This window comes from Tribolium madens, unplaced genomic scaffold (genome assembly GCF_015345945.1).
Source record: "Tribolium madens isolate multiple individuals breed KSU strain unplaced genomic scaffold, Tmad_KSU_1.1 Scaffold_97;HRSCAF=244;Tcas5.2_LG3a, whole genome shotgun sequence".
Classification (NCBI taxonomy): domain Eukaryota; kingdom Metazoa; phylum Arthropoda; class Insecta; order Coleoptera; family Tenebrionidae; genus Tribolium; species Tribolium madens.
Window position 1 is genome coordinate 10,637,942 of NW_025401069.1, and position 27,070 is coordinate 10,665,011.

A 27,070-nucleotide genomic window follows, 5' to 3' on the forward strand; every position below is an offset into this window, starting at 1 on the left:
ATATTTGCTTAAAAATTGTCTTTGATTTCAAAATACTAAACAATTATGTAACTCTTTATGTAAGTGGCGGCTCATCTTGGGCCCCCTCTTTGGCTCCAGCAGGGGGGCACGAGAGGAAAACAGTCAAGAATTGAGTGGCCAAGTGTTCACACTGTATCAAGGTACGTATTATTAAAAAATATAAACATTTAAATTTTATTGTAAGATTTAAACTCATCAAGTCATCAAGCATTCGAAATCGGGAACTTTCTCCACGACTGGACACGTAATCCGCAATTAATTTTTTTAAATAAAACCAAAATTATTTAATTCTTTGTTATAATTAAATGACGCAAACATTTTTAAAATTTTTTCACGTGTTTGTTCCAAGATTCACAAGAATTGCAAAGTGCTTCTTGTATTTTCACTTTCAAAACCAAGAAAAATAAATAAATATAATTAAGACGCGACATTAAAAAAAATTAATTTTAATTAAGATGCGATATTTTCCCGAATTTCGTTGATCCAAAAAGTGGGTTAACCATAATCTCGTCCTCTAAAACCTGTTTGACGTAACAAGTGGAAGTGAAACTTCCGGATTTAGATAAGATTTATTTTTATCCCGGAATTTTCCAATATTGAGAGAAAGTTAAACTGATTTTTTCCCCCAGATGCGAGTGTTCGTTGTGTCCCTTCTACTGCTTTTCCCACTTTCCATGGGTCAATTTTCCGAATTCAACGATTTGGAACATGATGATGTACAAAAGGCAGCTGCTGTCGAGGATTTGCTTCCGCCCCATTTAAAAAATCCTTTTTACCAAGACCCTAGAATAAGGGCCGCTTTGGCCAAAAATTCGTGGTTTGGGCCTGGAGAACGGCCAGTGAAGCAAAGAGATTCGCATAAGATTCCTCGGAGGGAAATTTTCACGGTTTTGAATCATGCTGGATTCTTAGCACAGCAGTAGTTTTAATTTTTGTGTCATTTTTACCTTGTTAAATGTGTTGTTTTTCTGTATTAAATAAAAAATAAGAAAATTTCGTGTGTTGTCATTTGAGTGACACTGAAAACGTACACCTTAAAATATAAGAAAAAATAATTAAGGGAATTGTTAAAAGAGGTAAATCCACAAATTTTTAAGTCATCAATCGAAAAAATTGGAACCCGATAGTAAAACTAGGAACATCTAAATCCTAATTTAACAACAAATTTACACCAATTTAACTAATTTAGAAGTAACAACAGGACTGCAAACTACAAATAAAAAGGGGATTTAATTGTAAAATCAAATCTAAATAAGTAAAAAATAAAGCGAATCTAAATTGACAGCGGATTCAATTCCGAAGAGATTTAAAAATTTTAAATAGTCTATTAAATAGTGACTTTAAAAAATTACGAAAGCGAATCAGTTTTATTTAAACTTTGGATTGGATCCAAATTCGAATCTAAATGCTTTGAAATATATACAAGGTGATTTTAGTAGTGCATCAGAAATTCTAAGAGATTTTAGCGACGAAAAATTAGAGAAATAAATAATGCAATATAAACGCAGGTAACATCTTTTGAGTAATTTCTTGCAAAATTCTCGTTATTTTTTTTAATATAAAGACACTTTTTACTATATTTTAATTTTAATGTTTTTTTAAACAATTTAATAGATTTTGAAGAACAAGTTTAAGACTGCGCACCAAATTTAAATTTATTCAGAGAACCCTCTACAAGTATATTTTAAAAACTAGTCGAGTTATTTTCGCTTATTTTGTCCTTTACTATCACCTCTTAAAATTTCTGCACAACTTTTGAAATCATCCTGTATATTACTGCAAAATTATAGTTTTCAAAAAATAATTTTCTTTAAAAATAGTTTCAATTATTATTTTTTTTTAATTTTCTCACATTTTTTATTTATAATTTGGTAATTTTACCCTCAAGATGTTTGATTCAAATAAAATTGTCACCTGTAATAAATTACTTTTTGCGCTTGCAAAGACCTTCTTCAATCCAGCCTTATCTCCCATTTCTTCTGCTCGAGATAACAATCAAAAAAGGCCAGTTTTCTCAGTGAGCCACAAGCAGTGCAACAAAGTGCAAAATGTCCGACCCGAATGACAAAGAAAACAGCTCAAAAGCGGTGGAAAAAAATCCCAAATCGGCCCCTGGGATTCGCGCTGCCCTTTCCAACCTCGAAAACGTCCTCCCTCCAAACACCCTCAACGTCCGAACTACCCAAAAATCCACCACCAAATCGAGAACAATTAAAACAACTTCAACCGAAACGAAAATACGCTCAACTTCGGCGAGTGAAGTCGAAACCAAAGTGCAGTTCTCAATCAAGAAAGAAAACATCACCGAGCGACAAAATGGGGAGTTTAACATAGATGAGGTTTTCGTCGAGGGAGAGTACCACTACCTCAATTACGTCAAGCCTGAAGAAAATAAACCAAAGACAAAATCTGAAGATTTGGCCAACAAAGTTGAGCAAAATTTGCCGGTGGTGAGGGTTACAGCGCCGACTTGTGAGAGGAAAGTCGACTTGAAGAAACCAGCGAAGAAGGAGACTTTGAGGAGGCTCAGCAACAGACGCAAACAAACCAGTAGTACATAACAAATAAATGACAAAGTCTCCGAAAATAACTTGATTTGTTTCAGATTTGGAAGAATTGTTTCGGAATTGTTTGTACGAGACAGAATATTTCGAAGTAAGTAGATATACAGGGTGCGCCAGAACTAGCGCCCCAGAGAAAAACTCCATATAAGGTAAGATACCAGGAACGTGGAAAAAATGTTAAAAAAAAATTATCTACAAAAATTTCGAAGTTAAAGTTTTTTGCTATAGGCTGTTAAAAGAGGAAACAAGGAAGCTGTATCCTAAATTGTAACTCTGTTCTATGTTATTTGTGGCTTTAATTGGCAAAATTTTTGTTCCTATACTAAATAATTGTAAAAAAACATACAAGATCATCAGTATCCTTAAATAGATATAAAAAAATGTCAAATGTCAAAAAATAAATGTCAAAATTTTTTGACAGAATTTTTTAAACATTTTTTTCATGATCCGGGTATCTTACTTTACTTGAAAATTTTATCTGGGGCGCGAGTTCTGACGCACCCTGTATAGCTCAGTGTGACTCACTTCCGGTTAATTTAGGGCAACTTCCGGTATATGCTTCTACAAGAAGGTAACCACGTCTACCGCAAACTAATTTTGAAAAAATCAATCGACGAGAACTACAGAATGCTCGTCATCAATTGGCTGATTTACACCCAAGTGAGACATAACAAATTTCTTCTACAACTTGTCAAATTTTCTTTTAGCAAGTGTTGGAATTGGCCGAAAACACATTCTTCGTTGCTGTCAGAATGTTTGATTTTGTTCTAGCTTCGTCGAAAATGACCGGAAATAAGTACATTTTAGTCGCGATTACGTGTATTTGGATCGCTAATAAAATGTTCGATGTGCGTTTAATACATGTAAGTTATTTGTATTGACTATAGCAAGTTTTAAGTTTTTTTTGAGATCCCCAAACTGTTTGCTTTATGCAACGGTAAGTTTTCCAAACAACAATTCATTTCAACTGAGAGGGAAATCCTGAAATTGCTCAAATTCGATGTGAACATCCCTGAACCGACTTCGTTTCTGTTTTATTTTCTCAAGTTGGAAAATTTAGAGCTGGACTCGGTGAGTTTCACACAACTGAATTTTCTTATTGTGGTCACAATTTTAGAAAATTTGCTACAGCGCCTTGTTTCTGCTCGAAATTCTCACTCTCCTATTGGACTTTTCTTCTCTTCCGCCCTCGTTTCTCGCTGCTGTGGCTTTTTATTTAATTTTGGTGAAATACGAGCTTGATACTGAATCCCTTTTGGAACGGGTGGACAAGTACTGTCTGGACAAAGACTTGTTTAAGAAGAAATCGGAACAACTTGCACTTTGTGTTGAACATTTGTTGCAGGAGAAAAATGTGAGCAGTGAAATTGTCGCCAAGTATTCGACCGAAATGAGGGGCCAAGTCGCTCGCAATTTTTTACATTAATTTAATGTTTGTTTTAATTTTAGACCATTATTATTGATTGTGATGTTTTACCCAATGAATTTTAAATAAAATGCTGGATCAATTGAAACTTTGTATTATTTTAGCCTTTTCACTAACGACTTATTATTATATCGCCCCTACTGAATATACAGAGTGGAACAATAAAAATAATAAACTATTCAATTTCCTTCGTAAAAACATTCTTTTGTTCTTTTTTTTCTAAACTTTGATAACTAGTCAATAGAATAACTAGGTTAAAAATAATACTTGTTTTCAATTTTGTGAAAAATAATCTAATTTTTAAAATGCCATATAAGTAATTATTTAAATTTTTTGAAATATTACATTGTTACTAAATAATCAAAATAAATAATAAGTAATTTATCAAATCAAATAAATCATATGTAGCTTGGTCGTCAATGTCGTAGTATAATAAGCTACTTTAGTGCCGATTTTAGCTTTTTTACTGACGATTTTATTACCTCGCCCCAACTGAATATAGTGAATAAAATAACTAAGTTAAAAATAACACTTTTTGTTACATTTTGTGAAAAATATTCTAATAAATTGTCAGATAAGTAGGTAATTATTTAAATTTTTGAAACATTACATTATCACTAAATAATCAAAATAAATAATAAGTATTTTATCAAATCAAATAAATCATATGTAGTTTATTGTAAAAAAAAATAAATAAATCTATACAGGCACAAAAAACTAAAAGGCATTTTGTAAGATTACTTAAAGTTGCATATTTTATTTTTAATCACAAAATAATTAAGGCAAAAAAATACAGTCAAACTCAAAAAAAATGGTCGTCAATGTCATAGTATAATGAGCTACTTTAGTGCCGATTTTAGCCTTTTTATTGACGATTTCATGTAACTTTTGTGACGATTTCGGAAAAAAATATATAATAAAAGTACAGTCTATAATAGTTTTTTTTATTTGCTTGTGGGGGTAGTGCGAATCAAGAACACGCATTTGTTAAAGTGAGATAAATAACGTAACCGACCTTACGCAAATACGTAGGGAGAGAGCAACAGGGCTGTTTACAAAAGTTGAAAAGAGATAGCTATCTGGTATGTCATTCGAATTATTAATTGATCTACACGCATAAATAAAAAACAGACTACACATTAACTAATTGTTTAACTAAATCACATCGAAGCATTAAATCTAGCACAATAAAGATGAGATACACAGGAATATAAGTTTAAAAAATACACAAAAAAGAAAGCTTATAACGAGATCAAAGGCAACCGTAGACTACTAACATGGCAATTTTTCACTTGTCAGTCTTTTCCCAGCGCTGCCAACCTTGACACGCAAAAGGTCTCTAAAGCATAGCCGCAAAATTCAAATTTTGATAGACATATTTTTTTAATCTAATTGAGTTTAACCAGTTGTTTTGTTTTATACATTTTTTTAGTAATATCACAATATGATAATTTTTTACTTATTTATTTAAGAAAAAGAGATATTTAAAAAATAAAATTCACTTTTCTTTTACAAAACCGGGAAGAATAAGGATAGATAACTTTAATTTCAATTTGTATATTAAAATTCATGTTTTAATTATTGTTTAAAAGGAGTTTATAGGACAAATTAAAAAATAACACTGAGATTCCAAATTTTGTTTACCTAACTAAAATTAATAAATACACCACATATAAATGACATTTGTATAATCTCCAACAGATACGTGACTATCTGTCCACTTTACTCTTGTTTTTTCAAATGTGCGTCGTGATTCTAAAAAATCAAATAAATTTCTCCAAAATTACGAACCCAAAACTCACTTCTTTAACATTTCCGCTCAATCTTTGCCCCACATAATGATACCTCAACTTGACCTTTTCCTTCACTTTGTCCGGAATGACCATAATAATCGTAGCAGTGTTACCAATGAACAAAATTAAAAACATTAAACTCAACACCGGCACCTAAACCACAAACCACATAAACTTGCCAAAACGATAAAAACTGTCTTACATGCCAAGTCGACGTGGGAGAATAACTCAACAAATACAAAACGTATGCATTATACAACTGAAACAAATATCCAAAGAAGAGAAACGGTAATAAAAAGCTCAAGCCGCGCCACATCCACGAATGGAAACCCTCGATCGTTATATCCATGTTGTGTCTCTCCCCTAAGGCTTTCAATCGGTACAAAACACCGCTCTGGTACCTGAATTGCAAGTATTGGACAACACCTGAAAAATTTCGCTAAATTATTGCCAAAACTCGCAAAATAATTACTGATATAAGCATTAAACCACATGAATTGTGTCCTAAATTGGGCCCAAGTCTCCGTATCTGGCCAGATTAGTAAAATGCCAGCGGCCACAGTTGAAAGAAAGTGGTGCAAGCGCCACCAACCCTTAATTCTCGAACCGTTCACTTTCAAAATGCTTTCTCTGATTGTGAGAGTGCAGTAATACCACACCAACAAAAATATAAAACTCAACTCTAACGGTCTAAAACGCACTGAAAGGTTCAGTAGGGACATTACAAAGCCAATAATGCTCAAAATAAGCTTGAATTTCTCATATTCGTCCTTATATTTGAACCTGGAATTTCAAAACTAGCCCAAACCTTATTATTTGTGACTTTTTACTTCTCTTCTTTGTTCAAAATCGAGACATTAACATTTCCTAAAATAATTTTAAGATAAACCCCATTTTTCCTAGGTAGAGTTTGCTCAATCTCATGCAAGTGGGCCACTCTTTTAAAAATGCTCTCTTGCAACTCATTCACTTTCTCCTTATATTCGGGTTGTTTACTCAGACTGTAAACGAAATTAACCAAAAACAAAACAAATAAAACCTACTTACTCCTTGAGTGCTTTCTGAATAACCCTAATTCTGTATTTTTGATGCTCAATATGTTTGAGACACTTCTTCTGATACGAATCMAGTTCTTCCAATTTTTCCATGTAAGCTTTATTCGTGACCTGAAACAGGGGGGCTGTAATATCGTAAACAATCGCCGGGTTCTAACCTCCAATTCCTTGAAGTCGGACGTAAGCTCGTCCCACTCCTCGAAAARGCTGTCCTCCATTCTGATCACTGGYGAAATACCGGGAAAACGTTTCGAGTGTTAGARTTTCATACATAAAATCGGTTTGATTGACTTTTTAACCTTTACATTGAAAAAACTGATTCGACTTTGACATTTGAGAAATTTGACAATTTATCAACTGGTTGCCAACTGTGCATACGTGTATTACTGGTAGCCGGTGCTAACAATTCTAGCATTTTCTGAACGATAAGAAACTAATTGATTACGCTATTAACTTAAAACGCATTATTTTTATCAATTTTACGGGTGATAATTATGTTGAAATGGGATTAAAGTAATTAAAAACAGATTTGTAATTGAATGTTGGCCATCTTTGTTTAGTAAATTTCGGGTTTGCGTTGGCACTATTGACACTTCTTTGTGAAGTGAGAGACATTTGTGTATGCTAGAGAATTTTCTAGTTACTTCGGAAAAAGTGGAAAATATTTCCTGAATTTAAGCCAATTTATGTAATAAGTAATTAATTATTTGAAGCTCTATTGTATGGCGAAGTACTTCTAAGTGTTTGGAATTACCAGTTTCGTGGCGTTTTTAATTATGAACTGATTATATCCGACATGGCTGCTACCAGAAAATTACAAGGTAAGGAAATAAAAACTCCGTTTAGACACGTTTACCCTCATTTTTAACACTTCCCTCACGTAGAACAAACAAAGCGGATGGAAAGTGGGTCACTACAGCTCTTTTTTTTCCACATTTACAATTTTCCGATTTGAAGCGCGAAAAACAACGCGTGGAAATTCGGGTGAAAAAGTCGAGTTTTGAACACATTTCGTCTAGATTTACGTTTTGTGGCGTGGTGAAAACCAATTTGAGTGTTTTTCTAGTTGTCAAAATAAACCGTTACATATGTTATAACCTGTCAAATTCGTAACTGAAAAATGTGTTTTGTGTCTAGGAGAGATCGATCGATGTCTCAAAAAAGTCACTGAAGGTGTGGAAACGTTCGAGGATATTTGGCAGAAGGTCCACAATGCGACAAACAGCAACCAGAAGGAGAAATATGAAGCCGATCTCAAGAAGGAGATTAAGAAGCTGCAGAGGCTTCGAGATCAAATTAAAAGTTGGATAGCTTCCGCTGAAATTAAGGATAAAAGTGTTCTTATGGAAAACAGAAAGTTAATAGAGACTGTAAGTGTGCAAGTCGTTTGGGTGAATGTTCATGGGGGCTGTTTTAGCAAATGGAGAGGTTTAAAGTGGTCGAAAGGGAAACTAAGACGAAGGCTTACTCTAAAGAGGGATTAGGAGCGGCGCAAAAGCTCGATCCCGCGCAAAAAGAACGGGAAGAAATCCAGCATTGGTTAGTCACGTCCATCGATTTATTAAATATCCAAGTATGCGCCCCCTTGCTCTCCCAATCCGCGCTAAAAGTGTGTTTCAGACGGACTCTTTTGAATGCGACATCGAAACGTTGTTAGCAAATAAAAAAAAGAAACTCGATAAAGACAAACAGGAGCGAATGGACGAACTAAAATCGCGGTTAGAAAGGCACAGGTTTCACATACGAAAATTAGAAACTTTATTACGTATGCTTGATAATATGTCGGTGGAAGTTTCGCAAATACGGAGGATAAAAGACAACGTCGAATATTACATAGAATGTTCGCAAGAGCCCGATTTCGAGGATAACGAATTTATTTATGACGATATAATCGGATTAGATGAGGTTGAGTTGTCGGGAGTGGGGTTGCCGTCGTCGGCGACCACCGATAGCAACGAAACGGGCGGAACACCAACTTCAATCATCTCGGGCTCGTCACCTGTGACCTCGCCGGCGCTAGGGGGGCAACCCTACACCCATTCCAGTGATAGTTCAAATGAAGCCGATAAGAAAACGATTTTTAAAGACGCTCTTAAAGTGAGTATGATAAGGGGTCACAGCGGTTTGTTTTTGTTTTGTTCTGATTAAGATAAATACAGGGTTACTCAAAAACAACTTTGAAAACTAGATAACTTTATTACTACCTAGCTCGCTTTGCTTAAGGAAAAATACTTTTGTAGCCTGTAAAGCCGACGGCTGTCCGAGCGACGTCCGCCATGAACAGCACCAATACCTCGATCCTGAGCTATAGTTGCAATAGTACGACCTCGACGCCTAGTAGCAAAKCAGTTCTAGTAAGTAGTACTCCCAGCAAGCAATCGGCTCGAGAGGCATCACCGGTGGCGCAACTAAACTCGACCGGAAACTTTGCAACAGTTGCTGCGACAACAACAGCATCGAAAGTGACCGCAAGTAAGACGAAAAAAAACTCGTTTAATTTTTAAACATAAAATCAAACTTTTTAGCCAATGGGGAACCCGTCATGTCTTCTGTGATAACTAACAATAATCAAGTTCAAACGCAAAACAATACGGCCGTCGTTACGTCGTCGCATACTCAAAATTCGATAAATGCGCACGTAAGCCACCTTTGAAAAAAATAATTTTTTCGTAATTCTCCGATTTGTAGCCGACGCAAAACTCAAACTCTGTATCTCAGAAATTCATCGAACAACATGTGCAAAATAGTAGAATAAGTCCGGAACTTAATAACAGTAGCAGAGCATCACCGATGACTAATACGGAAGTACAACACATACAGATGATGAACGGACCAACGACCGAAAATAATAAGGTAATTGTTTCGGATGGGACGCCTATGGAATGAGCAATAGTCAATGAGGAACGAACTGGTTGTCATGGAAACGTAGGTGTATCCATGACAACGACGATTTTAAGTCCATAGGCGTCCGCAATTTTTTTTACCCGAATTTTTTATTCCGTTTTTTTAGATTGCGGACGGCATGTCGTCTTTGAAAACTATGGCGCAGCAAGTGATCGACCGCGCGGGCTTGGAGAGCAACCAGCAGGTGATTTTAGAGGCGAACAAAATTCACAATCAGGAGAAATCCGACGCGCATATTCCCCCCTTATTGGGGGTGGCGCCTCTCGGTACGATACCGCTTCAAAAAGAGCACCAGGCGCAGTTTCAGCTCATGGAAGCTGCCTATTATCATATGCCACATCCATCCGATTCCGAAAAAGTAAGAACTTACTTGCCAAGGAACTCATATCCAACACCACCTTATTATATACAAACACCATTACCACATTCCGATACCGTGGAATTTTATCAACGTTTGGCGAACGAAACATTATTTTTTGTTTTTTATTACATGGAGGGCACAAAAGCTCAATATTTGGCCGCTAAAGCGCTTAAAAAGCAAAGTTGGAGGTTTCATACGAAGTATATGATGTGGTTCCAGAGGCACGAAGAGCCGAAGATTATTAACGAAGAATATGAACAGGTAAAGAATGTGGGGGAGTCGAAGACAAAGCTGAAGTTTCGTTGTTTGTTGCAGGGAACTTACATTTACTTCGATTATGAAAAATGGGGCCAACGAAAAAAAGAAGGATTTACCTTTGAATATAAGTACTTAGAGGATAGAGACCTGAACTGAATAAAGTATTTAAAAATAGTTGGCGAATTTTTATTTTCGGTAAATTTGGTTGTGTTGTAAAGTCCAGCTGTTACTTTTTACTAGCAAGTCAATATTTGCTTATGTAAATAAACAGTTTTATTAAAAGCCACAAAATGTTCCATGATGTATTTGAAAACATACTGTAGGAGAGTGCTACACGGTAGGAAACGTCAAAGGTTAGTGTCTTTCAACTTTTACCATGTAGAATTAAGCGAAATAAAATGTGAAACTGACTTAATATTTCACTGTTCTTACTGGGTGTTGCAGGATTTTGAAAAATTTCCCAGCATTTATTTGATAGTCATATGTATTTATTTACAAAAGCTTATGAATAGGATACAAAATTCATTCGGACAAGCCACTATACAAAAATACTTTTCGCATAAATATAAGTCTCAGTGACCGCAAAATCACACGATACGAATACAATACTGGTAGTTATATACATAATTTTAACAATTTTTGTTCGAATCAAGATCCTGCAAATAGCAATACAAGATCCCTGCTTGCGCCATTACGTCCACCGTTTCGGCCGAAAGCGTATCTTTCGGCCTATTCTGATTGGCTTTAAAGCCCGGTCTTAAAAGCGTCGGCCCGAAAACCGTCGCCAAATTATGCAACGACATCTTATTATCCTCTTCGTGTTTATGTACTCGAATTAAATGGTCCAAAATGAACTTAATAATGATTTTATTTTGTTGCGGAAGCTTGGCGAAACACCCTTTCAACAGCTCGATACGGCGAGTGTAGTTTCCGTTACTTTGGTTAAATGCCTCTGAAAGAGCTGGATATAATTGGTCGGTGAAAAGAGCTTCGGGAAGCTCGCGCAGATATAATTTTAAAATGCCGGTTACGGAATGGATATCGACTTCTTTCAACAATTGTTCGGCTTCATAAGAATCTGAAAAAATTGTATTGAAAACGATGAAATAATACGTTATTTTGTAATCACTTGTTTCAAACGATTTTTTCAGCTTGGAAATATCCGACGCGGAGCCTGAAACTCGGTACAAACCAACTTCTGTCATCCCTCGCCTCTCCACTTCCTTAATACAAGCGGTGATAATGAACGGAATGTCTCTTTTCTGTCGCCTGAAACAATTTTAAATTAAAAAAATATATATTTCAATGCATATAACCTACTTGCAAACGATTTGAATTTTCTCCCCGAACAGCGCCCCATTTTTTCCCGTCGGCAGTCTCCGTAGACTCACGACACACGGAATGTACGTCAAACTCATCCTCAACGTGGCCCCATTTATATTAAACTTCTTTTCAACTGGCTCAGACCTCAACCAACTCCGACTCAACTTCTGCGTGTACTTCCCCACCAGTGTATCATTTGAAATCGCATTCATTCTATATACCAAAATGCGTAAATTCTCGCACCCTTCGAGGTCTATTACGAATTTTTCGCCCCACGTGAACACGTTCGAACTCTGAACGGCCTTGGTTTTGGCTTTTTGGAAGAAATGGCCGTAGAAATCAACCTCGAACACCACGTACAACTCTAAAACAACAAAATTAACTAAAATCGATCACTAACATTACCCACCCACCGCAATTATACTCAAGACCGGTTAATTCGAAAATATGCACGTGTAAATCCCCGACTAAGAGACTTTCATCGTGGACACTACGCAGCAGATACGACCCCATGTTTGTCTTCAAAAATGCCCGACATGCAGTTATCCACGTCTGTAACTCCAACATACTAAAATTGGGTGAAGGTACCGGTGGTTTACCCGTTTTCTGTAACGTTAGTATCGCTTCGACCCATTGGGTGCGTTCAAATTCCGACGACAAGAAGAAAGTGTACATTCTTCCAGTTTGGCGGTTTTTAATACGAAACGGTAAATTTGGTGAAACTAGAACTAATTGACTTTCAAGTTCCACTAGGCGTTTTTTAAACTTGTCGGAACCTCGACTGCTTCGTATTTTCTGCAAAATTTTTCATGTTTTCTCATAAGAAACATGAATTGACTCGACTCACCTTATCTTCTAATGCTTTTTCTTCTTGACGTAATTGATCTCGGACATTTGATGCTTGCGATTTAAGACTTACAATGTTTGGTACGGTGTTCTCGGGGTGATGTTGTGGACTGCTTTCACGAAAAATAATTATATCTTCCACCGGAATGAACCATTTTAGTTCGAATGTGTATTTTTCAGTTCGACCAGACGGCTAAAAATTCTCAATTTCATGATTTTCCCAATTTTTTCCTCTCTCACCTTATATTTCGCACACGCGATGACGTCATTAAATAAAAACAAATGCCGCAATTTCCGATGACCGTCTGGGAATTCGACAATAAAGGAATTTTTGACAAGCCGCCTTTGCGCTCGATCGGACACCTTGAAAGAAGCATTAGCGAACCTTCACACATGATTACGAAAACTTACAGGAAACATGGACTTGGTCTGAATCATATTAAACTGGTCAAGGAAACCTTGCGTCAATTGTAAAGCTTCAGAAAGGCTACCGTGATCGGGATGTGTCGCTTGGAGGGAATTCAACAAATCGTGCAAAACCAAAGCGTTCTTTTGGACTCTAGCCACCGGCTTGTGTAAAATTTCCTCCAAATTGTTCGGCTGTTTCTGGAGATATTTGCAGGTGATGTTTTTGGTCACGTCGCGAAATTGCGAACTCGCCTCGCAGCACTTTCGCACAGTGTCCAAAGCGCGGCCGTAATTACTCAAAAACGCACCGTACAATTCCAGATTTAAAGCCTAGAAAACATAATCAATACTAATATAATTCGATTTAATTTCAAGTACCAAAGTTTTGAAACACTCGCCCGTCTTGCCCGAATTGTCGTTTTTCTCCACTTGACTTTTCAACTCTTCAAGAAAGCTTGAATGCAAACCGTACAATTCCGGAATCTTATAAAAAATCGTATTCAATTCAGTCTCTGTGATAATTCGTTGCGATGTCGTCAAAGTTGCTTGAATCGCTTTCATGTACTGAAAAATTCCAATTAACGCAAATTCATTAATTAATCAATCACCACCTTCATTGACACGCTCAACCACTCCACGTACTCCTCCTCGCTGCTTATAATATTTTTTAGTATGCATTTGTACCGTGAGTTTTCAGTTGCAGTCTCAAGATCCTCCTACAAAATTGAATCGAATTAAATTTAACTAAATTAATTAATTATTACGGGTTGAAATTTCCGTCTGCTGTGGGGCGTTGATGAATCCAACGAACTTGAACTTGCGTACGAACCGTTGCTGCCTCTGTGACGTATTTCAGTACCTTCCTCATCACTACTACTATGTCCGTTATCGTTCTGATTGCTTGCCCTAAATTAAATCAAATTAAATCAATTGTATGYCAATTAGAATAACGCACTGTATGAAGTATTCAATATTGACGTAGTTTGAAGCACTTGGTGATTGTGACCCTTTTTTCGGCATGAGGGACGCCTGTGAACTTAAAGTATTTTCAGCACTTGAATTATCACTTTCAGGCAGGTTGAAGTCCTGATCTTCGGGAGCAACAACGTCGTAGTAGGGCTCCTCGGGCGTTGATACGCGCTCTTCAGGCTCGATTTTCTCTTGTATACTGTTATTTCTACTAAAATCAGGCTTTACTGGTATCCTGAAAACACACAATTAATTTCGTTTCAAAAATATCAAACATTTTACTTTGGTGGTGTTTGAGTGCTAGCTGACGGTTTCAAGCCGTTGACTTCGATCACCGTCACGAAAGAACTCGGGTCTGGCATTGACAAATCAACTTCTTCACTTTGTTCCGCGTTGAGTTTCGACAAAACATTTGAAATCTCAGTCACGCACATATTTGCGGAAAACGTTTCAAACTCTTCCAGATTCAACCCGGAGGGTGCACTCTGCAACAAACAGTCGGAAAAAGTCCTCAATAACCAGGGAAATATTTACATTTGATACGTTATCAGCTGTGACATCACCAGTTTCACTCTTGCTTGATTCACCGTCTTCTCCCGACTCTTGTTTCTTGTGTTTTTGGATATCAAGGAGCAGACGTTCCAAATACTCGACGTAAATCTCTTCTTTGCGGACTTCTTCCTTAAACATCGACACTTTCTGTTTGTGTTTAGCCAAATTCAATTTGACATGTTCCTCCCATGCTCCTGGTAGCGGATTGTCAGGAAACCTTTGCAACCACACTTGTTGAAAATCGTTAAAAACACTCATTTTTGATCAATTCATATTAACTAAGAGCTTCATTTAATTTAATTACGTTAAATTATTGGTACAAATAGCAAAAACACAATTGACTGACACAACGACATAACAGGGAGTTGATTTATCTTCACTCATACTGCCAATGCAACGAAACCAAAAGCACTAAATCGTCTCTCTTTAATTATCAATAAACCACTCAAATTAGAAAATTTCGACCACAAACACATGACTTTGTCAACTAATTTCACTATTAATATAAAATTCGCGTTAAATAACTTCCAAAATTTAGTAAAACACATTTGTTTATTTCTCACTTGTGGTGGTAGCCCTGCTGACATTTAAGGTTATGCAATTTTGAATTTTGTTGTTTGCGAATTAACAATTAATATCAGATAAATATCCTTATCTTTAAACAAAATTAATTATCACGATGATGATATTAGCGTTAATAATGTGGAAACATAGCCAAGTGAGTGCGAAGCCAGATCGATAAGAAATCAATAAAAAATGGCTCAAAAACAATGAAAACTGAAACGGTAGACGAGGAACAGCCCCCGGAAGAAAATCAACGAAGAACAATTTTTTATGTAAGAAAGCCACTCAGCAGAGCGGCTAAAAAGAGACTAAAATATGTAGGAATTTTTTTGTAAGTATAATTTAATTAGCGAGAGTTATTTAATTATTTAAAGCGTTTTTCAGACTTGCGCTTATCATATTGGGTTTTTTGTTGGTATTTGTAGGCTTTCCACTGATTTTTATGAATTCTATTGCCCTACAGAGGATTCTTATATTCACCAATTGTAAGTTTAAGTCAATTTCAATCACYAATTAATTGRAGTTTGTAGGGAATTTACCGAGCAAAAGCAGTTATTTTGAAAAACACGAACTTTTAGCGGGTTTGAGAAATTTTTACGTCTCGGTGCACGACTTGAACAGTGAAAAAATAATTTCGTTGGGTGTCTGGCATTTATTACCTTACATATACGAAGAAGAAATAATAACAGAACCCCAGTTTGATTTCGAGTCTGCCCTAAAATCCAACTTTCGAAATGTTTTACTTTATTTTCATGGTACGGGAGAAGATAGATCGTCGTCGTTTGGAAAATACAAAAAATTTCGTGAAGCCTTCCATGTGATAACATTTGATTACAGAAGTACGCTAAACTTGTTTTATTTTTAATTTAATCGAGATTTTAAATTAAAGGCTACGCTGACTCAGCCAAAGCCGAATTATCGGAAGATGCTGTTGTGAATGACTGTCTCCAGCTATACGAGTGGCTTTTGACGAAAACCAACGCCTCGATATTTTTTTGGGGCCACTCTTTGGGCACAGCTTTGGCGACTAGGACCGCCGCGATCATCCGATCAAAAAACATCACTCAGCCAATCGGTTTGGTCCTTGAAGCCCCCTTTACGAAGATGAGCGAGGAGTTGTATGTACACCCTTACGGTAAAGTAAGCCCCCACAAAAAAAAACAAAAAACAAATCATTTCTTTGAAGTAATTTGACACGTATGAATCTCAGTCAATGTTACAAATATTTCGAAACTGTATAGGTTCTGGAAAAAATGTTGTATGCCACTCATGATTATTTTACATTTATACAAACGATAAAAATGTTTTTAGATTCTTGTCTCAATAGTGTTTTTTTGTATTTTTTTTTAGATTTTCGCCTGGTTGCCATATTTCAAAGCAACCGTGATTGAACCGTTGCAAAAGAATGGTTTTATTTTTGACACGAGTAAACATATTTTAAGTGTGAACGTTCCAATTATGATCCTCAGTGCTGAAGACGATAATGTTGTTCCTTACACTTTTGGAAGAGAGGTAAAACCAATTTTCCAAAAATTTGATTTTCAATTGTGTTTCAGTTGTATGAAATTGCGAAAAATAATAGGACGGGTGTGAAAACCACATTTTATTACCAGTTTGCTTATAATCTAGGCTATAATCACAATTTCATGTACCAAAATTATTTTTTTCCGTATTTTATCAAGTATGTCAAACATTAAATTGAATTAAATTGAAAATAAAATTATTATTTCAGTTATTTTCACTATATTTGTGTGACTCTAAGTACAAATACGACGGATGTAGCAACTTAAGGTAATAAAAATCGACAGTTGAGTTTGAAGTTTGTTGCCCCCAGACCCCGCCCTATGCGCCGCCTCTGCTCATCCCATAAAATCCTGATGCTAATATTGATTTATCTCTTATTTTATTAATCTTTAATTCGGGATGCGCACATTTCCGGTTTATTTTCTACGAAAAAATAGCAGTTTGCAAAAATTGGCAACATTCTCCTTCTCTCGGTCTCCCACAATTCGCATGGGAGATTTCCGCAGACCGACCTAACGTAATTAAATATAATGCACTTTCTAAAATATATAATTAATGTACGTTTGGGTTACGTAAACGCGACAAGAAAGTGATTATAACGACGAAAGCATCAGTTCGGTCGTAAGGTTTCAATTAGATTTGTTATTTTTGTGGACGACCTCCAAGAATTTGCAAAAAGTGACAAAGCGGGAATTTTAAAAATCGAGGCTTTGTGCAGTGACAGTTACGTAATTTTGATAGTTTCGAATAAGTAATAAACATTAATTGCTTAATATCAATTCAGCAAAAGCATGTTGGTAAGTTTGTGCAATTTTGTACTGATATTTCCCATCGGTTTCTTTTCAGTTTTAACCATTTCTTGCGAAAAATAGACACAATACGATGGGCAAGTCGAAAAAATGCCTCAAAGGGACTTGTATTTATCTGTACGTATTATAGAAATTCACTTTGCGATATATTAATTGATTTGTTCCAGATTTGCTCTCTTGCTCCTTTTGTTTCTCCTAGTTTTTGTGATAATTCCGGTTGTGTTCATGTTGAGTGTAGAAATTCAACGAAACATCATTTTTCCAGTTTGTAAGTATTTGACAAAGTGCGCGAATGAATATTTTTTTTGTGTTTTTCAGGGTCAACCGAGAATGCCAATTTTTCCGATATTGAGAGTTTCCATTTAAAAGGAGTGAGAAATTTTTATGTAACTGTTGATGATAAAGAAAATGTGACATTAGGAGCGTGGCAAATCCTGCCGAGCAAATTGTTGAGCAATGTTGTTGATAATCACTACTACAACTACGAGGACATTTTAGCCAATAAGAATTACAGTATTTTGTTGTATTTGCACGGAAATGGCGGCGTACGATCGGTTCCATTAGAACTGTACGCGATTTTGAGGAAGTATTTTCAAGTCATTGCGATTGATTATCGAGGTAAGAGGAAATGAAGAAAGCCGGCAACGGCGCCTATTTCATTTCAACCTTGTGGTTGGCAACACTTGTTTTTTAACAGCTACATTGGTAGCACTGATTATTTAAAAAAGCAAATTTGTGATTGTCTTTTTTCAGGTTACGGCGACTCGACAAAAGCCGAATTGACAGAGGAAAACATCGTCCGCGACATCGTCAATTTCTACATATGGCTTCGGGGAAAAACTCAGGCTCGAATTTTCTTCTGGGGCCACTCTCTCGGCACCGGCGTCAGCACTCACACTATATCAAACCTAAAAGTACAAAATCACGTTCCCTCGGGGCTCGTTCTCGAGACACCGTTTTCGTCAGTACCTGACGTCATGGAGGAACATTTTTTTGTTAAAGTATTTTTTCCGTATTTTATTTTTGTTTAAAAAAAAGACGTTTTTTAGTTTCTATCATGGCTGCCTTGGTACAGGCAAACCATGTTAGATCCGGTTGTGAAAAACGGATTCGGATTCGAATCTACGAAATATGTCGTAGATGTCGATTGCCCAATCATGATCCTGCATGCCAAAGATGATACAATTGTCAGTTACCAGTCAGCGACTAAAGTGAGATTTTAGCTCCGGTAAATCCATTTCCTAATAAAAATTTTTCGTAGCTTTATGAAACTGCCGTAAAAAATAGAAATTTTACAACACAGGGAAATGTCACTTTCCATTTGTTTGATGAGTCAAGGGGCTACGATCACATGTTAATTTATTTGGCCCCGGAATTACCGACTTATATAAGGTTCTGATTTGCCAACTTATTATTTCCTCTGTTAATAACAAAAATTTCTTTTTAGTGAATTTATTGATGAGTGTATCAAGTTTGAACAAACGTTAAACCAGACCCAAGTGTGATACAATTGGAGATTATTTCACATTAAACCCTTTTTAAATGAATTAATTGTGTTTCATTCTCCTCTAAACAAATCAATTTCAAACCTGTGTAGATTCAAACCAGGCGCCACTTTGCCGGCTTCTGATTGGCCATCGGCCGGGCTGGTCGAATTTGTAACATGGCGGTGATTGCTGTAGAATGATAAATTTGTAATAGTGAGTAAGGTGAGATTATTAAATGGAGTTTCCAAAGATAAAGCTCAAACACATTCCTTGAAGTGCGAAGTGTCGGTTTAGTGATGTTTACGACGTAATCGCAAAATTAATCGTCGATTTTCATTAAAAAAAACATCAAAATGAGGTAAGTATTGGATTTTACAATTAAATAACAATTCCACCTGAGATTAGCAACAAAAAAAAACGGTTATTTAACACAAAAACGAGTCGTTATGAAAATTAATTAAATAACTGTGGTTACTAACTCACTAAAATGGAGTAACCTGCAAGCAACTATGACTATTGTTCGGCAAAACAATTTTTTGACAGTTGTTCAAAGGATTTGTTGTCGGTTCTTGTTTTCATTACTTTCGCCGGTGATTAACGAAAAAGGCATGCTTTTGTTTTGTTTTCCTTCTTTCTTATTGATTATTAAAAGGTTGGGTGTGTTGAACTCACCCTACGAGGGCTTCCGAAAAAATAACATATTTCATCCTCTTTTTTTTTTAAATCTCCTCGTTGGTATTTTAATTCGTTTCGCAGTCTCGAGTTTTTGTTTCAAACACATATGGTGGAGTGTTTACATTATCGGGATATTTTAGATGCTGATTTAGCTTTTTTTCGTTTTGTTTGGACAAATGACACTGACATCCTCTTGTTCTTTGTGGTAATTAAAATTAAACAGTTGATTTTTATGGAGCAGCAACTGGCAACGCTGTAAATTTAACATGGGTGAAAAAATTTCAGACAACAACTAAAATCAAATGTGAAAAATGTCAAAAATTTGGAAAACATACAATGTTGCCAGTTTTCCTGAACTGTCAACCGGAAATTGAACAATTCAAGGATGTCACACTTTTTAAGCATTTTGCGGTTGATTTATATTTTACCTCCAAACATAATTGCCTTGAAACGCAATTATTAAACCAACTTTAAAGGTCTCTTGAAGTAAACTACGTGACATAAAAAATGCACCACATATACTCCGTGACATAATTATGTCACTTTCCCTAAAATTCCATAAATAGTTACTCTTTTATCAGCTGTAACAAAGTTAAGCCAAATACTAATCAGTTGATTTTCCTAAAAATGGGGTACATAAGTGGTGAGAAAGGCCCATTTTCTATGTCGCGTTGTTTAGTTTTGTCTGGCATGTAGGCTTTAACAATTGAAGTCGCCCACAAAACTCGACTTTACATTGTAGTTAGTTGCGAATTTTTGTCCTGACTCTGTATGAAAATATCTCGGATATAAAGCGTAGCTTTCATTCGTGACTTCCGCATCACACGCTAAAACTCTGGGATGTTTCAGTATTGCCGAAATGAGTTCCAGTCAAGAAGTTCGTAGAAGGTATCGTCCTGGCATGATCGTGGACGTTTATTATAGTTCTTATCACTTTTGCATGTGCATGTGATAATATTTGCATGAGTTTTTCAACCTTTAGTTTAATGGTATAATAACTCTTTTCCTGTTTCGAATCGTTTTCAAAATAAAGTACGTTGACCACAAGTGTCACACATTTTCAATTTCGTTAGACCTCCTTTTGCGGAAATTAGATCCTGGGAATTAATTGACTTTTACTCTTTTATGTGAAAGTGAAACGTTCTTAGCTGAAGCTCGAGCATTGTAATATTTTAATGTGAAATGACGCATAAAATCCTTATTAGATATTAACAATGATTCTGATTTTGGAATACGTAATTAAGATGCATGCCGAAACTCTGACCGGATGCGGAAATCAATATATCTCTTGCATCTTTTTGCTGACGGTAAAAATAACTCATTTCAATTGGATTTTGTCCAAACCACATTTTTTCGGTTTATCAGCAATTCATTACCAATTTTTTAGAATGAGGGATACGTGTTTCGCAATTTTAACATCATCAGGACTACAGTTTGCTTCATCTTCATCTATGTTACAATGAAGGAAACCAATCAAAACATGAATAAAATTGTACTTAATTAAAGTTTTTACAAAAAAATATTTTCCGATAGATCAACAGTCAAAGGCTTTTGACACTCGACCCCAAAAATTGTTTGACAATTTTCTAATTTACTTGACTATCTTACTTTCGAATAATTAATTTTTCGTCAGCTTTGTTGAACAATTGTTATTACATTGATTACTATTTTTAACTACAATTACTACGTGTTATCTCATTTTTTGTTTTCCCTCTACTATCACGAGGAAATAAAGCATGGTTATCACCGAAATTCTACTTTCCGCCCATAATTTAACAAAAGCGGTATTTTCCAACTTAAAAATCTAGCACATTTTTCCATTTAGTTGAATTATTTTTGCAATAACAACTCATTGTTTCCACATTTTTGCACTTAAAAACAATGCAACCGATTTTTTTCAGTTACTTCCAGTCCGTTTTTTAAGTATTAGAATTAGGGGAGCCATATGGCTCGCCTAATTGAGTCCTCAAGGCCTAATACCTGCCGACTTAGTCGAAATTTAATCACTTGGAAGACGATTTGCATGCGGATTCCTGACGCCGAGCGTTACTTTAAAACCATTTAAGCCCTTATTGTCGACGATTAAGGGCCAGTTTGAGTCAGTGTTTGTATATGGGTCGTGTCACTCGCACATAAACAAAGCGTACGACCCTCCTGCTTCATATTAATATTGAACTTTGCTACCAAACTTCCTGATTAATAATACAACTATCTGTGTCAGCATAATTTCCAGTCGGTTGTGGCTTGGCTTTTGGTTCACGTGTGGTTTGTTATTTTTCATCGAAAAAAAAATTGTGTGTGGTCGTCGAAATGGATTTCGATAGGGATAATTTGTGTAAGGAGATTGAAGAGGAATTTAATGTTACGTTGCGCAAGAGTCTGCGAGAAAGCTGGCAAGATTATTGGAACTGGTCAGTTAAATATTAATTTAAAAAATATTACCGAAACAAGTTTTAATCGTGATCAATTGTAATGTGAAAAAATTTCATTGTTTGGCATTTTTAGATAATTAAACTTTACGCATTTCATCATTTCTTAAAATCTGTGTTATATTCTGACTTAATTAATCATACATTCCTTACAAATGATTAATCCACATTTTTTATCACGTATACAGTTTGTTTTTTGTCTTTTGTAATGCTTTAATTTACATTAAAAGCTAATCACCTTTGAAATTACATACTCCTATTTATTTAACTTTTTAGAAAATGTGATCGTAAAACTGTAACTGCATTACCATAATAAATATCTAAAATTTTATCAAGACTTTTATTGGATTTGTGTCGTAAACCTATGAATAAAATTTTCTAATTTTTCCGGAATGTCATCCACGTGGAGTGTTTTAAAATGATACAAATACCTACACAATAATAATAATTGTTAGTAGTTTTTAAAGTGTTCATAGAAACATATCAGATAATTTCTTATCAGCTTCAATTCAATTAAATTATGGTTAAAAACGAGTTATTAAATAAACACAAAATCAATGCAAATTGAAGATTAATTTATGGTATTCAAATACAGTTTTAAAATGTATAGACATGATTATAAATTATGCTTTTAAATTATTGAATTTGGGTTCCAGTATCACGTTTAATCTGTGTAGAATGGAAAAATATTTTTATCCTAATCAAATCAAATCTTACCTGTCAACGATAAAAACGAAACCAAATAAAAAATTGTTTTATCCTGAGATATTTGCGTTTATTTATTATTTAAAAAATGTATTACTGATAATATTAATGTCACAAATGTTCAGTGTAATTCCTTTTTGATGTTTTTGGTGTGGTCCCCATATAGGGTGAAAATACATTTTCAGATTTTCTACTTAAAATTTTTCAAAGATACTGGATAATTTTTTTGGATTCTTCGTTAAATTGTCTTTTAACACGCCCACTATTTATTCTTTAGCGCTAACTATTGCTTTTAGGCAATTTGAAAATTATATAAAATAAAGTTTTAGTTTTTCAAAAAAACATGGAAAGCCACTATCAAAATTTACCAAAAAGTCAAAACTAACCGAAAAGCAAACGCACAGAATTACTAATTGAACCTCAAAAAACCTAACACATTAAAAATTCAACAAACATTGAGCAACAACATTAAAGCCGCTGGCGACATCAATGGCGTAACATTACTTTTGCCAGTACTCTGTTTCTATCTTAATTTTTTTAATAGAAGACGAGTATTTTATTCCATTTTTATTAGATTTCTTAAAACGGATTTGAATTTTAAATTAAAGATTGGGCATTTTTTTGCATGTTTATTCAAATTCAATGTAATAAATTAATGTTATTAGAATTTTTGAAATGATGGTATTATCTAAATTTTAATTTTTTGTTATTTTTCTTTATAGTGAACAATCGATAGCTAGCGCAAGAGCTAGTGTTATGATCTACGATGACGTTAATAAGAAATGGATTCCCTCAGGAACATCATCGGGATTATCAAAAGTTCACATATACCAACATACCGTACAACAGACATTCCGTGTCGTCGGAAGAAAACTCCAAGATCATGAAGTACGCTACTGTCTCCCTTTCAATAATTTTTTATTTATTTAAACTAACAATTTTCAGGTTGTTATAAATTGTGCCATTTTAAAAGGACTGAAATACAATCAAGCGACTGCCACATTTCATCAGTGGCGTGACAATAAACAGGTTTACGGGTTAAACTTCAGCTCAAAAGAAGATGCGGATCTCTTCGCCAGGGCAATGTTCCACTCTTTAGAAGTAATTCATTAATCAGTTTCAATTCATTACTTTACTAATTGCAAAAAAACTTGAATAGGTACTTAGTAATATAGTTCGACAACCGACTCCCCAATACGCCCCCCAGATGCCCCCTCAAATCCAACAACCGGCGATTCCCCAACAACAATACGACGAAGACATGGGATACCGCACGATGACCCGCGAAGATGTCGCCATGATCCAGGAACGGCGGATATCAAACTCGCTAATGTCGCCCCAGCAGACGTCGCCGATGACTCCCCAAAACAACGTGCCTGTGGCGCCGGCAATGCCGATGTCGGTTGCTGCCGCCGTCGCCCCTACGCCTATTTCGCCACCGTCGAGCGGACACCAAAGAACGGTGAGCGCGCCCCCAGCGCCGCCACCACCACCAGGTGGCCCACCGATGCCTCCGACGGGAGGAGCGGCTCCGCCGCCGCCACCACCACCTCCTATGAACATGTCGAGGTCGCAGAGCAGCGACGGCGGAGAGGTGAACTCATTGGCAGCGCAGTTGCAAAACGCTAGGTTGAAGAGGAATAACAAGGTGAACATAAAAAAAATAAATTATGTGACCTTATAAACCTATATGCGACGCCTATGGAATAATAATTAGCTATTGAAAAACACTGGGTTGTCATGGATACAAGTGTAGTAACCATGGTAACCTCGGATTTTATCCATAGGCGTCGGTATTTTTCAATATTTGAGAGAAAATATTTTTGTTTATTAGAATACGCCGCCCCCGACTGAGAACAGCGGCTCGTCGACCAGCAGCGGGGGGAGTAGTAATTACGGGACGCTCGGGAGGGGAGGTGGAGGAAGTATGGCATCGATGATGGACGAAATGGCCAAAACGTTAGCTCGAAGAAGAGCTGCTGTAAGTAATTTTTTGTTTTAGAAGTAATTTGTGTTAAAAGTTTGCTTTAGGTTGAGAAGAAAATCCCCGACAAAGATGAAGAAGAGAAAAAGGCCGTTTGGGAGAAAACGAATACGTTGCCGAGTAATACGTCTAAGTTTTCCGAATCGCCGAAAAGTATCCGAAAACGGTTTGGCTCTGCTTCCGAGGAGACAATTTTAAAAGTAAACGGCCTATCGGAAGTTTCAGGGCTGTCTCTTGGACCAACCGAATTAGACAGTCTCAAAAACGAAATAGTGAAAGAAGTGAGGAAAGAAATAACAAAGATGAAACAGGATATAATAGACGGTAAAGAAATGTTTTTCTTGTAGTGTGTTTGATTAATTGTTGTTTTTCCAGCAATCAAATCAGAACTGAACCGAAGGTAATTTCTTATTGCCTTATTTTGTGCGTGAAAATTTTTTAAAGTTTTACACTTGGATCAAATCATGCGACAGTTTCTAACATTAAACAGTAGTAATCGGTATTAACGTAAAAAATGTACGTTTATGGAACGAGTATGTTATTAATGTTTCCTATTTGCTGTTCTGTACGTTTTTCGTAATTAGTCAACGGCGTTGATCGACGGGTCTAGACACATGAGGTTGAATCTTTTTTATTACTTATTATAATTTAAAAGTTTTTATTTGTGATGATTGCATGTGTCAAGTACAGAATAGCGGAATTTTAAAGTAATGCTATATAGATGTCGTGGATATAGAGCACTTTTATTATAAGTTCTAACATAGTATTTATTTTATTATAAGTTAATTAGGCATTTAAAGATTTTCAGTGATTCCTATGTAACACTGTCTCATTGAACGTAATCAAACAGTGCTACAACTTTTGTAAATATTTATATAGGACTTCCAATGACCTACATATTTATTAACAGCTGATTCGTTGCCCAAGAAAATGTCAAAAAATTGTCTTACTCTGAGTGGTTGTACGCATTTAATGCTTTGGTGCCAACAATGTGAGAGAGTAAGACAGTTTTCATTCCATTTTTTTTCTATTTTGTTCAAAATGAAGGGAAACAATGATCGTGTGTATAGAATCATAAGTTAATAGATGCTTATTAGATTAGTGTCAAATCATATATACATCGAACGTTTCCATTTATCATTCTTCACATTTTATATGAAAACAAACCATTGGTAATCCTGCATCAGACGGCAGTTTTATACATTCTCGCTGTCGTGTTTGTGAATAGTGGATTGTTATCGAAAGCTCACCCAAAAAACGAAGCATTGAGCGAAAAATATTGTACTACAGACATAATCAGTGATTGCAATTTTATATATAATTTCTTAAGTACATATGTTATAACTTTGTGATATATAACTGCATTTGAATTTATTGTATATTGTCTAGCACCTTTTTTGTTTTGTCTTCTTATTTTTATTTTGTATGTGATCTCAACTCAAAATTAGCACAATTTTTCTAATTTTTTATATTTAAAAAACATTTTCATTCGTAACTACGATTACGTTACAAATTTTACAATGTATTGAAATAAACATTTGAAGTACGTAACTGGTTTTTTGTAGTGGATTAGTCTTTGTCTTGTTTCACCTCGATTATTTATTTTTGTGTGAATTCGTGACTAATTTATTTTCCCAATAAAGTATTAAACGTTTTTTGATATCTTTATTGCAAAACCCCAAACACTGCGCCATTATTATTTACCTTCACCGACGAGTTTTCCTGCAGCGACAACAAAGGAATTTCAACATAATCTTATCTTTTCCATGTATTGTACAAAATGTACTTTTCGATTGCAGGACATAACAAATGTTTATTTTGCGAAAAAACATCAAAGGAAAATATAGACATGTCGACAATCATAAAAAAGTAAATACATGTAATTTGAAAATGAAAGGTAGATTTTTACTAAACTATATGGATAAAAGTAATTATGGAGATGCACAATTGTCTTTGTAGTCTGAACAATTAAAATTTCCAAAATTTAATGTCCAGTCAGGTTTGGACGTACCGTATCATTAATAAACATTTTTTTCTAATTTGCGTTTATAATACGTTTATTAACGTGTCCCGTAGGAGTCGTTTATGGCTCTATAAAAGCACACTGTGCTTTAATGAATTTAGGGTTATTTAGTTTTTGGATGCCGCTTTTGACTTGTCAGGTAACAAATTTTGCGTTGTTGCTTCGGCAATTTCGCGAATTTCGGGCGGAGTGCAAACTAAATTTTGTTTCTCATATTTTATTTATTATTACTATGTTGTAATACTAATAACTAATAATTTGTAAATTTTATTTTTAATGACAGACGGCAGAAATGACTCAAAAAACAGGTGTTACCAACCGATACCAACTAACACAAAATTCTCTAGGCGACAAAAATATATATTTTTTTAATTAAAATAAGAAAAAAGG

At 35.3% G+C, this 27,070-nt stretch overlaps 7 protein-coding genes across 10 annotated transcripts; 5 read left to right on the top strand and 2 right to left on the bottom strand.

The window, feature by feature from the left end:
• The first annotated feature begins 19 nt into the window (after positions 1 to 19).
• On the top strand, positions 20 to 1,015 carry LOC123014495. Its single transcript, XM_044413642.1, has 2 exons — positions 20 to 161; positions 651 to 1,015. The coding sequence occupies exon 2, from the start codon at positions 651 to 653 to the stop codon at positions 942 to 944; it is 294 nt and encodes a 97-aa protein (XP_044269577.1). The 5' UTR covers positions 20 to 161; the 3' UTR covers positions 945 to 1,015.
• A 995-nt stretch (positions 1,016 to 2,010) lies between these two features.
• Positions 2,011 to 4,099, top strand: LOC123014633 (G2/mitotic-specific cyclin CLB2-like). 2 transcript variants are annotated; one of them, XM_044413843.1, is made up of 6 exons: positions 2,011 to 2,571; positions 2,627 to 2,676; positions 3,126 to 3,245; positions 3,293 to 3,448; positions 3,495 to 3,656; positions 3,703 to 4,099. In XM_044413843.1, exons 1-6 carry the CDS (start codon positions 2,070 to 2,072, stop codon positions 4,009 to 4,011), a joined length of 1,299 nt encoding a protein of 432 aa, XP_044269778.1. In that variant the 5' UTR covers positions 2,011 to 2,069; the 3' UTR covers positions 4,012 to 4,099. The 2 variants fall into 2 exon arrangements, with proteins under 2 accessions (XP_044269778.1, XP_044269777.1); XM_044413842.1 differs by having other exon boundaries at positions 2,012 to 2,574.
• Positions 4,100 to 5,633: 1,534 nt separating this feature from the next.
• On the bottom strand, positions 5,634 to 7,220 carry LOC123015349 (transmembrane protein 120 homolog). The gene is made up of 7 exons (XM_044415068.1): positions 7,018 to 7,220; positions 6,852 to 6,970; positions 6,635 to 6,805; positions 6,277 to 6,587; positions 6,007 to 6,230; positions 5,814 to 5,957; positions 5,634 to 5,766 (listed from the first exon to the last, which is right to left on the bottom strand). Exons 1-7 carry the CDS (start codon positions 7,075 to 7,077, stop codon positions 5,734 to 5,736), a joined length of 1,062 nt encoding a protein of 353 aa, XP_044271003.1. The 5' UTR covers positions 7,078 to 7,220; the 3' UTR covers positions 5,634 to 5,733.
• A 222-nt stretch (positions 7,221 to 7,442) lies between these two features.
• LOC123015348 (CCR4-NOT transcription complex subunit 3) lies at positions 7,443 to 10,556 on the top strand. Its single transcript, XM_044415067.1, has 9 exons — positions 7,443 to 7,680; positions 7,997 to 8,229; positions 8,277 to 8,432; positions 8,480 to 8,956; positions 9,100 to 9,331; positions 9,385 to 9,497; positions 9,548 to 9,712; positions 9,870 to 10,385; positions 10,440 to 10,556. The coding sequence occupies exons 1-9, from the start codon at positions 7,656 to 7,658 to the stop codon at positions 10,536 to 10,538; spliced, it is 2,016 nt and encodes a 671-aa protein (XP_044271002.1). The 5' UTR covers positions 7,443 to 7,655; the 3' UTR covers positions 10,539 to 10,556.
• A 292-nt stretch (positions 10,557 to 10,848) lies between these two features.
• LOC123015347 (active breakpoint cluster region-related protein) lies at positions 10,849 to 14,884 on the bottom strand. Its single transcript, XM_044415066.1, has 13 exons — positions 14,463 to 14,884; positions 14,211 to 14,413; positions 13,915 to 14,163; positions 13,724 to 13,865; positions 13,571 to 13,675; positions 13,338 to 13,523; positions 12,963 to 13,289; positions 12,792 to 12,914; positions 12,553 to 12,744; positions 12,119 to 12,500; positions 11,703 to 12,069; positions 11,512 to 11,651; positions 10,849 to 11,460 (listed from the first exon to the last, which is right to left on the bottom strand). Exons 1-13 carry the CDS (start codon positions 14,736 to 14,738, stop codon positions 11,012 to 11,014), a joined length of 3,141 nt encoding a protein of 1,046 aa, XP_044271001.1. The 5' UTR covers positions 14,739 to 14,884; the 3' UTR covers positions 10,849 to 11,011.
• Positions 14,885 to 15,054: 170 nt separating this feature from the next.
• On the top strand, positions 15,055 to 18,924 carry LOC123014857. The gene is made up of 14 exons (XM_044414146.1): positions 15,055 to 15,375; positions 15,429 to 15,529; positions 15,575 to 15,883; positions 15,934 to 16,184; positions 16,395 to 16,556; positions 16,601 to 16,725; positions 16,777 to 16,822; positions 17,421 to 17,494; positions 17,545 to 17,645; positions 17,696 to 17,995; positions 18,131 to 18,378; positions 18,427 to 18,588; positions 18,639 to 18,769; positions 18,825 to 18,924. Exons 1-14 carry the CDS (start codon positions 15,251 to 15,253, stop codon positions 18,880 to 18,882), a joined length of 2,193 nt encoding a protein of 730 aa, XP_044270081.1. The 5' UTR covers positions 15,055 to 15,250; the 3' UTR covers positions 18,883 to 18,924.
• Positions 18,925 to 19,034: 110 nt separating this feature from the next.
• LOC123014882 (protein enabled) lies at positions 19,035 to 26,311 on the top strand. Of its 3 annotated transcripts, XM_044414178.1 has the most exons (8): positions 19,035 to 19,222; positions 20,389 to 20,427; positions 23,396 to 23,561; positions 23,619 to 23,774; positions 23,833 to 24,321; positions 24,508 to 24,654; positions 24,705 to 24,981; positions 25,033 to 26,311. In XM_044414178.1, the coding sequence occupies exons 1-8, from the start codon at positions 19,218 to 19,220 to the stop codon at positions 25,059 to 25,061; spliced, it is 1,308 nt and encodes a 435-aa protein (XP_044270113.1). In that variant the 5' UTR covers positions 19,035 to 19,217; the 3' UTR covers positions 25,062 to 26,311. The 3 variants fall into 3 exon arrangements, with proteins under 3 accessions (XP_044270113.1, XP_044270114.1, XP_044270112.1); XM_044414179.1 differs by lacking the exon at positions 20,389 to 20,427; XM_044414177.1 differs by lacking the exons at positions 19,035 to 19,222; positions 20,389 to 20,427 and adding an exon at positions 20,459 to 21,950.
• Positions 26,312 to 27,070: the final 759 nt, after the last annotated feature.

What these genes read in the sequence shown, in the direction of transcription:
- LOC123014495 (XM_044413642.1), top strand. Translation starts at nt 651, where the DNA reads ATGCGAGTGTTCGTTGTGTCCCTTCTACTGCTTTTCCCACTTTCCATG.
- LOC123014633 (XM_044413842.1), top strand. Translation starts at nt 2,070, where the DNA reads ATGTCCGACCCGAATGACAAAGAAAACAGCTCAAAAGCGGTGGAAAAA. An exon ending in CAGACGCAAACAAACCAGTA is followed by an intron (nt 2,575 to 2,626) that starts GTACATAACAAA and finishes GATTTGTTTCAG; the next exon opens with ATTTGGAAGAATTGTTTCGG. An exon ending in TCGATGTGCGTTTAATACAT is followed by an intron (nt 3,449 to 3,494) that starts GTAAGTTATTTG and finishes GTTTTTTTTGAG; the next exon opens with ATCCCCAAACTGTTTGCTTT.
- LOC123015347 (XM_044415066.1), bottom strand. Translation starts at nt 14,738, where the DNA reads ATGAGTGTTTTTAACGATTTTCAACAAGTGTGGTTGCAAAGGTTTCCT. An exon ending in GCAGACGGAAATTTCAACCC is followed by an intron (nt 13,676 to 13,723) that starts GTAATAATTAAT and finishes TCAATTTTGTAG; the next exon opens with GAGGATCTTGAGACTGCAAC. An exon ending in AAAAAGCATTAGAAGATAAG is followed by an intron (nt 12,501 to 12,552) that starts GTGAGTCGAGTC and finishes AAAATTTTGCAG; the next exon opens with AAAATACGAAGCAGTCGAGG.
- LOC123014857 (XM_044414146.1), top strand. Translation starts at nt 15,251, where the DNA reads ATGAAAACTGAAACGGTAGACGAGGAACAGCCCCCGGAAGAAAATCAA. An exon ending in TTTTTTCCGTATTTTATCAA is followed by an intron (nt 16,726 to 16,776) that starts GTATGTCAAACA and finishes TTATTATTTCAG; the next exon opens with TTATTTTCACTATATTTGTG. An exon ending in TAAGTACAAATACGACGGAT is followed by an intron (nt 16,823 to 17,420) that starts GTAGCAACTTAA and finishes TTTCAGTTTTAA; the next exon opens with CCATTTCTTGCGAAAAATAG.
- LOC123014882 (XM_044414177.1), top strand. Translation starts at nt 21,850, where the DNA reads ATGGATTTCGATAGGGATAATTTGTGTAAGGAGATTGAAGAGGAATTT. An exon ending in GAAAACTCCAAGATCATGAA is followed by an intron (nt 23,562 to 23,618) that starts GTACGCTACTGT and finishes AACAATTTTCAG; the next exon opens with GTTGTTATAAATTGTGCCAT. An exon ending in CAATGTTCCACTCTTTAGAA is followed by an intron (nt 23,775 to 23,832) that starts GTAATTCATTAA and finishes AAACTTGAATAG; the next exon opens with GTACTTAGTAATATAGTTCG.